Genomic DNA, 16,284 nt, shown 5'->3' on the forward strand with positions numbered 1-16,284 from the left:
GGATTTGCAAATATAAATTTAAAAAAAAAATTGTAAACATATGATTGCATGGCTTTACCTCCTTAATTCTACCATGAGTTTGGATAACATTTTTAAAAGAAAATCCCGATATCTCATTCATTTTTCTCGCTTTTTAACTCATTTAAAAAATTAGAAAAAATATGAAATAAATGAAAACAACTTGTTACGTATAATTTTGAATAATTCTGTCAGGAAGCGGACATAGCCTCAGGGCTGTATTTATGTAATTTTACAAAGCTACTTATTGTACCATGGGTAAAAGATTCTGATCTCTCATTATTAGTCGAATTGGCATTAATTGTGTTACAAGAATTCATACAGCAGATATAGTGAAGATTTTGGCAACATTTTTCAGCTGGTAATTCTACGGATTCTTAAAGGCGGACCTAAAGTAAAACCTCATTTGAGGCCTACGCAAGAACTAACATCACGGAAAACGTTTCCTTAAGATAAAGGGCTTGAAATATTTATCTCTCTATGTTTAAATCCAAGAACAGACAAATAAATTTGGTATTTCTGAAATATGGAATCTAAAACTGTTTTTACGTCCTAAAGAACGCCAAAAATAAAAAACATTTATTAATTTTGTAAAATCTGCAACTCGTCATAGGGAAATATTTTTGTTATGAAACAGATTTTATTTGCAAAATGATAAGGTCGAGTTCGTCAGAAAAGGGTTGCCATAATCAATTTAGCAATTTTGAAATTAAAAATGTTTAATGAAAAAATATTCCGATTGACAGTTTTTTAAAAAAATGCATCTACCTGCATTTTTTCTACCAAGAAAACTTATAAAAATAGACTTATATTTGAAAAAAAACATTTAAAAAATTGACGTATCAAGTTTCCTGTAATCTTTTACCAAGATTATTCCATTTACAACGTAATTTTTCAAAATTTTATATTCATAAACCGATTGTATATACACAAATCTAAGAAAGGAACATTAATTTTATGTAGTTATATGGTAAATTACGTTTTATTACGTTAAATTTACAAAAAACATTGTGAGAACTTGGGTGCTGGAGACTTATGCTCTGTTCCAGTACCTGCAAGAATCTACTAGTTTTGCAATTTTCTTCGATATCATAAAGGGAAATCGGTTATCATAGTAAAAACTTTTACATTCTAGCAGTTCTAGAACACATTATTATAGTGTCAATTAGACTTTTAAATATGCAACAGTTGACTTTGTTTATTTTTAATGTTTTTAAACAAAATTCTTATATTGGAACAACCAGCGGGGATATTCCATAAGACTGAATCTAAAATGGTAGAACAATATAGAGTTGCAAGGATGTACAACTTTTTACTACGATAACAAATTTTCCCTTTATGATATCGAAAAAATTTGAAAATTTGGTAGATTCTTACGGGTTCTGGAACAGAGGTATAGTTTTATCACAAAAATTATATTTAGAGAGTAGCTTTGTTCTACCTTTTGTAATTATGCCATGAGTGATATCAACAATTTGGAGAATTTGAAAATTATCAATTTTTACAACGTTATTAGTTGAAAGATTTAAAAATAAGGCTCTGGCGTATTTGGTTAATGCGGACGTATAGAATATTTTTGTGTACGTGTATTGTTAAGCTAATAATGTATTTTGACAGCAAAATGACACATCAGTTGTGACACACATTAAATGTACTGGAACAGAACAAGGATTGGAATTCAAAGCTGCTGTACAATATTGACGTTTTCACGACAAGCCGCTGACGCCATTGTATTTTAGTCAGCGTCGCCGCCGTTAAACACTTTATTGCAGCTCAGTTCTCTGATCGTGTTGAGAAAAATTTCTCAAATCCGAAAATTGCATACATTTTCCATTGAAATACACAATAAAATTTCTGTGAAAATGCCTAATGGGGCGAAATAAACAGTGCATAATCGGGGTGCAATAAATATTTACATTAAAATAAACGTGAAACTTTTGAAATATGAGGAAGAAAAATTACGTTTGCTTCGGAAACAATTTTTTTTTGCGAATGAAGAAAAATTTCATTGGGAAGTGGTGGTTTTGTGTGTAATTGTTTTTTCATCTCGCTTCTCGATTTCTTTTGACGTGTTCTAAGAGCCAACGGCACAAACAGAAAGCAAATTGATTTTGCTATTGTTTTCTTATGGGAAAACAAAAACTGTTGGTTAATAAACATTACATTTGTATATTGATTTGTATTTAGCAAACATTTCAATAGTAATAGTAAAGTTTTAACACATTTGCCATCAAGATGGTGGTCTCAAAAGACTCCAAGCGTAAGCGTAAGGAGTCATCACCGCCGCCGCCACCAACACCACAACAACAACAACCGTCTACTGCTGTAGAGTCATCGCCAGAAATGCCCAAAAGGTATGAATATTTGTCTATATATTCTTATGAATAAGTATGTATGTGTGTTCGCGCTTTATTTTATCTTTTTTTGTTGTTTTTCTTTTTTTTAATTTATTCTATTTATTTTCCTCGATATTTTTGCTCTTTTTCTCATTAAATGTTGTGTGTATATTTTAATTGTTTGAGAAGAGGTGATTGTGCCATGCACTAAAGCAAAAAATTAACGAGGGTGGCGTGCTAAACCACTCATATATGTCTTGTGAATCCTAATGGGATCATGTAAAATGTGTTTACAAAATAAGCAAAAAGTGATTACAAGCAAATTTTAAACTGTACATCGTACAAAGAAATCTTTAAAAAATTAATATTATTTAAAGAACTTGGGAGCTTGATTCACCATAAAATACGTTTATTCTTCAATCTCCTATAGATGATACGGAAACATCAATATTTTATTGCAAAATTGCTTTTGTTGTGTTTCAAATTGGACTTAACAAATAACAAGAAGCCCCTAAGACCTTAATACATAAGGGAATTATTTTCGACATATTTCGTCGGATGGCTCATAGTTCATAGTATTGGACCGAATCGGGACTAGATTTCAATGAATTTTAAACAAATTAAAATATTTCATTAAAATAGATCTATCACATTTTGAAATTTTTTGAAAGCCTATAGACTTTATATCGGAGTGAAGGTATACTGCATTTTGGCAATCTGCAGATATCTCGAATTCGATATCGAAGAAATTTGGATCGAAAGTAATGTTATTGTGAGAATTTCAGCTTGAATATATATCAATTTTGAGAGATAGTTCACAGTTCTTCCTATAAAAATGTCCATCGATATAAATTTATAATGCGAATACAAAAATACATTTCGATCGAAACATATTTGTATACTTTGCGCCTAAAAATTTGAAGTTGAATAATAAATGCAATACCGGTTAGTGTTATTCTTTGCACATTGTAGACCAAAGTTAACGTAATTTAATTTATGTTTTTTTTCCCACTGGCTATACATTTTTAAAATTTGTCCCTTCTCATAGGTTTCTTATTAAAAATTACTTTACAAAGAGTTAAAAAGAGCAATAGTTTTGAATCAGATGAAATTCATGCGTTATAATAACTTATAGAATTTAATCCCGCTAATTTCGCAGTATTAACAATCCATTTTTGTGTTTCTTATTTTTACTTAAACAGGACAAAAGTTCAAGCACAGCGAAAATTTGCCCAAGGTCAGAGTGCGCCACAGTCATCGTACAGTGCGATTAATGCTGCATCCTCATCCTCAAATACTGGACCAAGTACATCGTCAGAGAGTCGTGAACCGCCAACAGAGATATTGCCAAATAAGCGACCAAAGACTGAAGATTTCCTAACATTTCTTTGTTTTCGAGGATCATCAGCATTGCCGCCACATTTGGATTTTTTAAACCAAGGAAAGTCAAAGGAACCAGAACGACCTGTCAAAAAACCGATAAAAACTATCACGAAAAAGAAAGGTAAAAAGGGCAGACCCTCAAAAAATACCAAACCAAAGGACGAAATAAACGATAAGAAGGAATGTGAAGAAGGCCCTTCTGCAAGTCCAAATAAACCGAATAGTAACAATGATTCTACTACGATAGTAGAAAATGTTGAAAATTCAAAATTACACGATAAAAGTAAAACAGAGTTGGCCCAAGGAGATGAGGAGGAAGACGAAGAGCTTCCCTCATTTCCAGTTCGAAAGCGTGCCGAAGTTATAGCAGATGGAAATCGCCGTAGCAATCGTAACATTGATGACAAGTCCAGTAATATCGCGGAAACGGGAAAACGTAGATCAAATAGGACAACAAAAGGTTCCAAATTAATGATCGATCATCTGTCGGATGATGAGGATGAAGAATATATGTCGAATATGGACGATAATAGCAAAACCTTACATTCGGATGCTGATGGGAAGGACAGAAAGAGTCTTAAAACTCCTTCACAAATGGAGAGAAAGTCAGAGTCTCCTTCAAAAGAAAGTGAAACAACTTCTAAATCACGCAAGGGTCGCTCTTCGGCAACCCTAAAGAAAAAGGACAACGATGACAAAGAAGCGGTAAAAACCGAAACCAAAGAAAAAGTTCCAGTTAAACGACCTAGACAGAAGGAATCGCCAATCTTTATACCATCACCCGAACCTTCTGGCCGCATGACTAGACAAAGAGCCTTCTTTGAACCTGTTAAAGTACCACAGCGAGATGAAGACAATGCAGTTGATGAAAGTAATGATCAGGAAACAAAGGACTCAGTGACATGCAAAGAACCTTTAAAACCCACGAAAGCCATTGCAAACACATCCACCGAGGAAACCCCCAGTAGTGCTGATCCATCGCAATCAACAGAACTGGAAAAGAATAAACCTCAACATAATGTATTTGACTTCTCATCCGATGATGAACAACCCTTAGCTAAAACAATTAAGCTTAAAAAAGCAGCGACGTCAAAGGCTAGTCCGAAGAAAACAAACCAACGTACAGGAAAAAATACTTCCCTCAAAAACCAAACATCAGAAGCTGTCGACAATACTAGCATGGAAGAAGCTGCAAACGTGTCCGTAGAGGCGAAAAAAGACAATGACACTACGAAAGAAACCACTGCAAGCGACAAGACAACAGCGGAGAAGCAAACTGGAAAAATTAAAGGAAAACGTTCGAATGCGAACCACGCCTCGATCTCCAACAATAAACCAGCAAAGGATGTCGAGGTTAAAGACGACGAAAAAGTAGAAAAAACGGCAAATCGCACGGACTTAGCACCACCTTCCCCAAAGAAAGCACCAAATACTCGTGTTGGTCGAAAGAAGACAAAAGTCGATAACTCAGAGAAAAATACAGTGTCGGAAGCTGTTTCAACGGAAGACAACTCTGCGAACGAAAGCCCAACTCGAAATCAAAGACCATCGCGTAAGACAAAAGAAGCAGCTACTATTTATATGGGTATAATAGGACATCGTTTGCAACTGGCTGAAGATGAGGAGGACGATGTTTCGTTAAGTAGCTTTGATCGCCCAAATGTACGTGAAATGGAAAAAATAGAAAACGAATTGAAGCGCAGCACTATGGACAAAGCGCACACATCACCCACACCTAAAGAAGTAAAAAATTCAGATGGATCGCCCCCTCAAGTTCCCGCTTCGGTAGGGTCGACAGAAAAGCCTTTAGCAACAGGACGTAGAGGTCGACCCCCGAAAAATTCGAAAGCATCGACCCAACCTACAGCCAAGCGGGAAATTGAAGGCATGCTAGTAAAGAAAGGCGTTATTGCCAAAATGACTCAGTCAACGGAAAATCTAAGCGATCTTGTCAAGGACAATAAAACCGAGCAGAACTCAAAGGAAGGCACCGAAGACGACGAAGACTTTCTGTTAAATGAAGAGCTTAATGAAACCAAGCGGAAATTAGAAAAAAGTTTCAGTGACTCTGACGATGAACCTTTAGCGATTAAAGCTCATGTAAAGCCGAATGAAAAAGATGTGGATAATTCTCACAAATCTGCTAACCATACTATGGAATCATTGGCGATGCCGTCTAATATCGTAGCATCAACATTACCAAATGTTATTCCCGTGTGCAGCGCTAATACTGCACTTACCACTCTGACAGTTCTGTCGTTGACTACTACAAAACCGATTACAACAACATCCAGCAACATTGTTGCGTCTTCAACGTCACCACCAGCCAGCAATGTGGTGGGAACCGTGCCGATTGTTTCAAGCACATCAAATATACCGGTGTCATTTGGTGCAACAACAACAACAATAAGCGCAGGTACGATACCATCATCACCCCCACCTGGACCAAATTCCAGCACTACATTTGCCATTCAGGCAGCAGCCCCGATTACTCCTACTAGTACATCACAGTCACCTTTTAAAGCCGTTGAAAAGAAATCCCCAGTACCAACATCAAAAATTTTAAATGTGCCGGCAACCTACGGTGTCCCCTCGGCCACCCCTTCTACAAATACTGGTATTAATTGTGGTTTAAATTCAAACTTCGGAAAATCTCCAATGTATGTACCACAATCACCCGCTCATTATCATTCCACGGCCCATGCATCACAACAACAGGCACAGCAACAACAACAGCCTCCACCACCGCAACAACATGTTCGGCCACAATTTCCCATACAGTCTCCAGTGAAAACATCACCCTTAATGGGACCTAGCATTAATAGCTCAACTTCGGTGGGACCCCACATGAACACATCTTCGATGCAAATGCCTCCACAATCACCCATGAAATATCAGACCCCACCAACAACATATCCACCTCCAATAGAGGCATACCCTTCACCAAAAATCAATCCTAATTTTTTAACGCCGAAATTTGACCGCAATACCCTTTCAAGGCCTGGCAATCATCCACCAACAGGAAATAACAGTTTTCCTTCGCCTTCTCCAGTGAAATACGATATATCAGCATCAAGTAGTGGTCTGCTTAAGAATTCCTCATTTTCAGCTCCAAACATGTCAATGAGTCCTAAAACCTTGCTCTCAGGCAATTCAAACTATTTAAGTAATAATATTGGTGCAACTACTTCATCGGCGGTGTTAGCAGCACCCGGTGGGACGAGCAATGATCCGATGAAAGATGAAATCAGCAGTATACTAGCAGCTAATTTAATGCCTAGCAAAGAAGAATCAGGTAAAATTTTTGGTATTGCCAGTGTGAGTTTGGCTCAAAGTTCTGGTCCCGACAATACAAAATGTACACTGGGAAAATGTGGCTCCATTCATAAGCCAGTATTGGGACCAGTCGTACCTACTGAAAGCTATATCGGAGATCAACTCTCAGGCAAAGAAAGAAGGAAGGCTAAAGTGAATATGACCCATGAACAGATACACAAATGGCTTATAGAATGTTCTTCCAATCCCGATGAAATTCAAGATGATCTTGATGACGACTTCGATTCTGATTTAAGACCAAATAATTTCAATACTACACCACCCCCAACCCGCGATGATAAAGAAAGCACGTCATTTAGCTCTTCATCGAAAGCCACAAGGGATTTGGGTAAAAGCGAAAGCGCCTGGTCAGCTAAAGGCCCATCACTGAAAGCTACGCCTGTTGTTGCTTCAGCCGCCAATGCTGCCAATAACCGTAAAGAAGATCTTAAACTTACAGAGCCAACCAGTCCTCTTCAAGAAGATGAATTTGACAAAAACTCGCTGCCACTTAACCAGCAATGTGATAAAAATCCTCTAAATAAATCATCACCTGCGCCGGGTAGTATCGATGAAAAAAATACACAATCCGATAAGTCGGATAAAAAGATCGAAAACAAAAAATCTACAAATAAAGAAGAAAAGCAAACAGCAGCAGTAAAGTCCTTGGCGAATGAAGCTAAACAAAATAAATCGAACGAAAAGGAAGCAGCGCCCACAACCTGGGAGAACGACGACGTTGCAAAAGGAACGTCACCCACCCAAAAACATCAGAACAATCAAAAAGCAGCTAACCAAAAGAGAGTAACTTCTCCATCCATACAGGCTGCATCGACATCCACAAAGCCGGGACGTCGAAAACACTTATCAGAGGACTCGGACGATAAACCACTGTGCCCTAAGCCTAAAGATAGTATTGTCAACACAAACGATGATGTTGGGTCTACACAGGATGCGACGAAAACACCATCGGCCAATGCTTCCGCTAGCCGCACTCCAAAGCGGACTCCAGTATATCAGCAAAAACTGACTCCAAAACAACACAACTCCAACAGTAAAGATCCAAAAACACCTACGACATCCAGTCATAAACGTTTTGGAACCCTTAATGAAGCATTCTCTGCGGAGAATGAAAAGTCCATATACTCCTTTGACAAGGATGACGATGAAGCAACAGCTCCAGTGCCTGTGAAAACCGAAAAAGCCTCATCATATAGGCGTCAGAACCGCCGTGACTCAAATATTGACAACACATCCGCAATAGCCCAGCGCAGTCTTTCCACAAAACCGAAACGAAATGCAGCAGCTGTTGCGGAGATTGCAAATAAAGAATTAGCGGGTGGAAATTCTCAGACCAGTTCAGTCTCATTAACATTAAGTCCATCGGAGAAAAACAAGCTTGTTAAAGTCAGTCTGGATGCGGATAGCAAGACTGGAAAATCAGCCGGCAACAAAGCAGGCAAAGGTGGCAAAAAGGCGGCAGGTGAAGCTGCGAAAAAAATTGTGAATGACAACGACTCTGAATCTGGTGACGGACATACCTTCTATATTCCTTTACAAGGTATAGCAAGTGGGGGTGATGGTGAGGGTGGTATTCAGGGTGTGGCTGTTAAACTGGGCCGCGAAGGGCCAGACGGTCCCAATCAGAAGGTAATAATGCACGCTACCTTAGTCACCAAAGCCCAAATGAGATCGAATACAAAACCAATACCTGAAACAATGAATGTATCGGATATAGTTAAAAATTTAATGTCGGGCGATAAAAAGGTCACTTCAACTAGTGGTGCGTCGACGTCGGCAGCAGCTGCAGCGACAGCGACCACTTCCGCTCCAAACAGCATGAAAAGTGTACCTATTGGAACTGTACAGCCCCGCTTCAAAGGAGATTCGCTCGCATCGACTGTACAAGCAGGACCATCAACTTCTACCGCAGGCGGTGTCACAGGTGGTAGCTTGCAACGTGTCAATTCAAATTCCTCATTATTTTCTGGATCCGTTAAATCCCGAAATGCCGCGGCCTCCAATGCAGCTGTTGGGACGGGTGCAGGCCACACAACAAGTAAAAAGTTCAAGGACGATGCTCCCATTAAAATGTCCAACAATACAGCATTCCCACGTCACGATGACCCCACACAAATGGTAGAAGCTCCTATCTTCCGGCCAACGGAGAAAGAATTTGCCGACCCCATCGAATTCATTGAACGCATCACACCTATAGCGGCCCGATTTGGCATTTGTAAAATCATACCTCCGCCATCTTTTAAGCCCGAGTGTCGTATCGCCGATGAAATGCGCTTCACCGCCTACAATCAATATGTACACAAGTTGTTGCATCGTTGGGGTCCAAGTGCCAAGGAATTAAGTGCCATCAAAAAGTACTTGGCAACCCAGAGCATTGTCATGAATCACCCACCATGGATTGGTGGAATGGAAGTGGATTTGCCGCGCCTTTATCACACCGTACAAGAATTGGGTGGTCTGAAAGAAGTCATCGAAAAGAAAAAATGGGCCCGTGTTGCTGAAGAAATGTGTATACCGAAACTAGCTCAAGATCGGGTAACCAAATTGGATGATATCTATTGTAAATATTTATTGCCCTACGACACTCTGTCGCCGGCCGAACGTCAAAAACTCTTCGATGAAGTGGAAGCTGATTGGGCAAAACGGGAAGCTCGTGCCCGTCGAAACGCAGATCGTTTTGTCAACACAGAAAGTGTTTCCAATGAAGACGATGATGTCTCCTCGGAGAACGACGAAGAAGAATCCGAAGAGGAAGTAGATGGGGTGTCGATGGAGTGTATAGTAAAAGGACGAAGTATGCCTTTAAGTCAATTCTACCGTATCGCCCGCAATACCATGGCTTTGTGGTTTAAGAACACCGAACCCACTGTGAACGAGGTAGAGGCAGAGTTTTGGCGACACGTAGCCGTCAGGGACAGTCATGTGTGTGTACATTCCGGCTCAATTGATTCCTCCGGCTGGGGCTTTGGTTTCCCCAGTCCTGGGCCCAAAGGTAAGGGTTCCAATTATGCGCGCCATCCATGGAATCTTAAAGTATTGACCAATAATCCTGGTTCTGTGCTACGATCATTGGGGCCTGTGATGGGTGTAACTGTGCCCACATTGCATGTTGGTATGCTGTTTTCGGCCTGCTGTTGGTATCGTGATCCACACGGTTTGTCGTGGATCGAATACCTTCATACCGGCGCATCAAAACTGTGGTACGGTATACCGGACGACCAAAGTGCCAATTTTAGAGCAGCTCTTACATCGCTCATACCCACACATTGTCAAAATAAAACAATATGGCTACCCTGTGATACTGTTATGGTACCTCCACACATGCTCACCGACCGCGGAGTATCACTGTGTCGTATCGAACAAAAACCTGGCGAATTTATAGTCGTTTTCCCTCGTGCTTACACCTCAAGTTTAGCTACAGGTTATGTGGTCTCAGAAAGTGTATACTTTGCAACAACATCTTGGTTGGATTTGGCGAAAGATGATTTCAGGGTATGTCAAAAACGAAATGCTGTTGAGAAACTTTTCATAATTACTATTTTTTTTGTTTCGAACAGGATATTCATGACAGTTGCGAACCCGCAATGTTTTCATTGGAGCAATTACTTTTTGCTTTGGGCTATGATCAGCGTGTCTCATCCGATACGATGCAGCAAATGTTACCTATGTTGCAAGAAGTGTATGAAAAAGAAGCTGCCGCTCGAGAACAACTCAAGGTAGGATACTGACATGAAACTTATAATTCATGAACTAGTTAACGACCATATTGACTGAATAGGTTGTGTGGAGTTGAAGTCTACGACTAGGAAATTTATATTAGAAGCATAAAATAACAGGGTTTTAAATCCGGAACCTATTGAAATTAGCCTTACAGTGCAACTACTATTAAATATTGGCAGTAAGGGTTAAAGTAGCACATGATCAGGCAAATGGCCTGTTGTTGTTGATATGCTAGCTATTTTTGTTTGGGCCTAATTGGCAATGAAGCGACAAGTTCAGCTCACAAAAAAGCAGTAGCTCAGATTTAAGCTGCTGCTAATTTCGGAGAAACCGAAAAAATATTTTTATGGTTTTAGGTGTTATCAGCGTACAAATTAATAAAACATGTACGTATTTATTCGAGCTCCTTAGTTAATCGAAGATTATCTTTGATTAGCAGTATTGACAGCAATATTTTTATTTTTTATGTGCCTCATCGAACCTTTGGTCTCCTTGGACCAAATCCGTTTCAGGATATTTGGAGTCGATCTAGTCATTTCCGCCCGCCTGTCTAACTGGTGCACACGATAACTCTCGAAAGGAGTATCCGATTTGATCCAAACTTGGTGTATCGTAATATTATTGTCAAACTTAAATCGAATTCGAAGATGGGCAATATCGGCACCTCCCCCACAAAATGTCAACATTTTCAAATAAAATAATTTGCTGCACAGAAAGAGAAATGATGATCCGATTTTGCTCCAACTTGCAAATCCTAATATTTATATCAGTGCGAAAAAGGTCAAGTGCGAAAATGGACAATATCACAATATTTTTATTAAACCGAGGTCTTGTGTGAAGATGTAATATATCGGTCTACTTCTTGTGGTACCGCCCCCACAACCCTATGTTAACCCTAGAAACCAACAGTGACATCAGTATCAGCTCTATCCCTTCACCCAATACCAAATTTAGTAAATATCCAAAACAATCTACATCTATCCATCCTAGACACCAACAGTGATCCAAATTTAGTGCTATTTAGTAATTTTCAAATATTTACAGTATGCATTGCAAACCACAGTGATCTCGGTATCAAATTTAGTTTTTAGCTCTATCCTTTCACATAATACCAAATGGTACCATTTAGGAAGTTTAGGAATTTAGAATTTTTCGTAACCATGAAGGTTGAATCTCCAAAAACCCTTTGGTACATCTATTCTGCACTCCTCCATTGACTTTCATTCCTAATTTCTCGTTTTGTGTATTATTCAATTTTTAGTACATTTTAGTATTTTCCATACCCGTTTAGTACGAATTTCCAAACTCCCATCCTTATCACACTTCTACGCACCGAGACTAACCCTCGTGAAAAATTTCAAGATTGTGGAATAGTGTTTGTCTCTCGTCATAATTTTTGTATTTTGATGAATAATGCATAAAAATGACTCAGAAACCGTATTCTGTCCAAATGCAATAAGAAATATGAAAATAAGCTTATGGGATCTAACAACTAGAGACAGTATTGTCACTAGTTTTTGTAAATGATGTCATAACTGGATATGTTTATCAAAAAATTAATATTAATAATATTTATTCTATTCTTTTATTTTAAGGCAACCGGTGTAACTTCAACTGAAAAGGTCACCAACGAAAAAAGTGGCAAAGGTAAAAAACAGCAGCAACCCCCCTTCAAGTCCATTGAAAGTGAATGTGATTTTTGCCGGGCAAATCTCTATATTTCAATGATTCGAACTGATGACGGCAATATTTACTGTCTGCAACATGCACTTAAAAATCTCAATAATGGCAACATACAAGCTAAACAATGCAAACTTATTTACGCCTACAACATTGATGATATTGAGGCTCTTATCAAAAATCTTAAAGAACGAATACAACAGAAGCGTGCAATTGGGAAAAAGCAAAAATAGTCTTGTAACAAGCAGCAATTCTCCAATAAAATGAGAAAATCGTATAAATAGGTTATGTTACAAATTATCAGCATTTATGTCTTTTTAACTTGAAAATTGAAAGTTAATTTGCATAAAAGCCAACCAATTTCCGTATAATATGTACATAAGTACACTAAATACACTCACACAGACATACTTACTAATCTTGTATATAAGTAAAAAAATCTCTATGTATTTCTAAGGACACAATTGAATACATACATATATACAATTCGCATACAAAAAAAAAAAAAACATCAACAAAGAAATGCATATATTTATACTTAAAAATACGTAATGTTAAGCGAATAACATTGCGAATGCAATAATTGCATACAAAGTAATATTAATGAAAGTGAGTGTAATAAAAAATTAACGTAGGCATTTTAGTTTCTTACATTTTTTTCTTTTCTTTTTATACCATGATACATAAATTTATTTAAGTTATTCTCGCTAAAAATTAAACATTTATTTTCAGATGAAAGTATAAAAAATGAAATACTATTATAGTAACGTAGTTAAGCTTCTTTTTTAAACATAACAATAATACAGCGTTAAAGAAAAAGTAAATTTCTATATTCAATGTTTAATAAAATTTGCATTGTACTAAGACAAAGAATACAAAACAACAAAACAAAACAAAAAAAAAAGAAAATAACATTATAATCAACTATATTGATTTGTTAGATGATACAGAAAAAAACTACAGATTTGTATTTACCCCTACAAATATGTAAACATAAACAATTTTTTTATTTTTCCTGTCGTTCCTCTAAATTCTAAAATTTCATTCCTACCAATCACAACAAAAAAGTATTTATCTGTATTGTGGAAGAATTTTTCTTTTAAACATTATATCGGCCTGAATTTCGTAACTGTTATGCAGTTTACTCCAATTTTGTTGAAATGAATTATTTTATTTTGAATGAAAATCGTTTTGTGTTTTCCAAGCTACTTTATTTCTATAATAAATTATAAATGTGTTAGGTTGTTTATTTTTTTCTTCCATTTATGTTTTCCTTGTGTTTTTATATCTATAAATATTGATGTATTATTATAGATTTGTAGATATTAACAAATGTGCAACAATAAAAATCAAAAAAGAAAATAAAATAACACGAGTTGTTTATGTGGATGTTTGGGATAAAACATTTCGGATTTGGATATTTTTAAAAATTTTTGACCAGATTTAAAAATTGGGGCATGAATTTACCCTTAACTACCTTCTGTTCTCAATATTAACTGTCGCTATGGCTTGAAAAGAAATGTATTAGAGGAGAAAATTCATTACCATTTCTACATTTACTTAGGATGGTAGTTGTTTTTACTATAGCCTGGTTCTTGCTTGGTAATAATTATAGCTTATTCTGGTCTAAAGATCCTCTGACTGACCAAAAGCCCTCAAATCGATGGCCATAGGAATGGCATAAAGTTGTGCTCTAGATCATATAACTACAATACATGTAATTTCAAGTCACTGATCATGTTGTGCAAATGTGGATTTGATGATATTGGATAACGGAGGCGATCGCGCAAACTTTGGGTCAAGCGAAAAAAACTCAACGTGAGCATCATTGCAGGTCACTGCAAACTCTACGGAGATAAAGAAGACAACAAACAATCGCCCTAGTATTAGGATGAAGAGAATGCTACAAGTTTAAGCTCTTGCCTCCTCTGAACATGGGACAACATTTTTGTTCTATTCGAATATGCCTAAATGTAATTAAATCGTGTGTTCCACATCCGGAATGAGTGAGTACAAGAGCCCTCAGTTTTATGTACAGGCTGAGATGAAGAAACTGCAACCAACTTCAGGCTGCTGACATTTCTAAGCCACTCGTCCGACAGCTGTTAAAATTATTACAGTGACAGCTCATATTGTTTACAAGCGTACAAAAGCATTTTGGTGAGAATTTTCCCAGAAAAAAAGTTATTCGTCAAGGAAATCAAGCGTGATAGTGTGATTTCTTTATATTTGGCTGCAAAACCACAAGTGGATATCGTTAGAGCACTCCAGCATTTAAATGTGAATAAATCTTTTGTGTCTCGTACCATCGCTCGTTACCGTGATACTGAAAACAGCAACATCAGCAGAAATGGTTCGAAAAATAAAGAAGCGACTTGATCGAAACCCGCGTCGCAGTGGCCGAAAAATGGCTCGTGAGCTGAACATATCGCAATATGTCATTCGGAAAATATTGAAAAATTAGCTCGGAGTAAAGCCATTGAAATTCCAAAAAGTGCAAGAACTTACACCGCAACAGAAAGAAAATGCACTCAAAAGAGTTGCTTCGCTTGGCCGAAAGTGGTGAACTGCCGCATTTGGTTTTCTCCGATGAATAAACATTCGCTGTCCAGCAGTTTATAAACAAACAAAATAATCGTGTTTACTTGCCAAAGACGTCAGCCGAAAATGTGCACCTTCGGTTGGCAACCGGAACTCAAACGCAGCCGAATAAATGCAGAATATTATCGCGAAAATATTCTGGAGGGTGTATTAAAGAATTGAACACGCAAACATTTTGGCAGCAGACCTTGGACAACAGGACTCAGCACCATCGCACTCAGCACGCGCCACCAAAGAATGGTTACAAAATGAGGTTCCTCGCTTCATTACCAACGCACAATGGCTACCAAAATCTCCGGATACCAATCCGTTGGACCATTGTGTCTGGAGTATTTTGGAAAGCAAGGTTGATCACCTCGAGCAAACGCTTCGCCGGGAATGGGCTAAAATACCGCAGGGCAACAGCGTGTGACAGTTTCATTGGTCGTTTGAAGGCCATAATTCGTGCCAAAGGTGACCAATTCGGACAAATCTTAACTTATTCTAAAATTTGATGCTATTTCCGACATTTTTTGCTTTCATTAAAATTATGTCGTTTGATATTGTTACAGTTTTTTTTATCTCACCCTGTATATAGCGCCTTTTGCATATTTTCAAAACCACCTCCATATCTCAATCTCAGATACCAACAATTATATAAATATCAAATTTCAAAGTTTTATCTCTATTCCTTCAGCCAATAATATAGTACGATTCAGTACTTATCGTGCAATTGTAGCACACATTTCCGAAACCACCACCACATGTCCAAGCTACACATGAACAGCGACCCTTACACCAAATTTCAGATTTCATGCCATATTTGTTCACCCACCACTCAATTGTACAAAATTTAGTACAATTTAGTACTTTTCGTGCACTTGTAGTACTCATTTCCAAAATCATCTCTTTATCACAAACTGTTCCAATTTTAGTACTATTTAGTACAGTCGCGGTATACATTTCCAAAACTAACTTCTTATATCAAATTTGCTTTCCAACCTTGATTATCATAATAAATTTCAGTTTTTAGCTCTTTCCGTTAACATAATCGGCCCAATTACGGTTGTCGTTACTATAGTCGTCGTCGACTTTATGTGCGAGTCGCCCTCGCCGTCGCTTCGATTCAAAAATGGTATTAGGGTAAGGCATAGAAGCGACATCGACAGTTTAAAATAAAAGTTGGCAACAATTAAAAAAAAACGTTGGCAACACTTCCTTGTTATTGACA

At 37.6% G+C, this 16,284-nt stretch overlaps 1 protein-coding gene across 1 annotated transcript; it reads left to right on the forward strand.

Moving 5' to 3' along the window:
- The first annotated feature begins 1,785 nt into the window (after positions 1 to 1,785).
- LOC131806822 (mucin-2-like) lies at positions 1,786 to 13,843 on the forward strand. The gene is made up of 4 exons (XM_059131554.1): positions 1,786 to 2,372; positions 3,557 to 10,565; positions 10,631 to 10,789; positions 12,389 to 13,843. The coding sequence occupies exons 1-4, from the start codon at positions 2,254 to 2,256 to the stop codon at positions 12,704 to 12,706; spliced, it is 7,605 nt and encodes a 2,534-aa protein (XP_058987537.1). The 5' UTR covers positions 1,786 to 2,253; the 3' UTR covers positions 12,707 to 13,843.
- The last annotated feature ends 2,441 nt before the right edge of the window (positions 13,844 to 16,284 follow it).

Source organism: Musca domestica, unplaced genomic scaffold, assembly GCF_030504385.1.
Source record: "Musca domestica strain aabys unplaced genomic scaffold, Musca_domestica.polishedcontigs.V.1.1 9, whole genome shotgun sequence".
Taxonomy (NCBI): Eukaryota; Metazoa; Arthropoda; class Insecta; order Diptera; family Muscidae; genus Musca; species Musca domestica.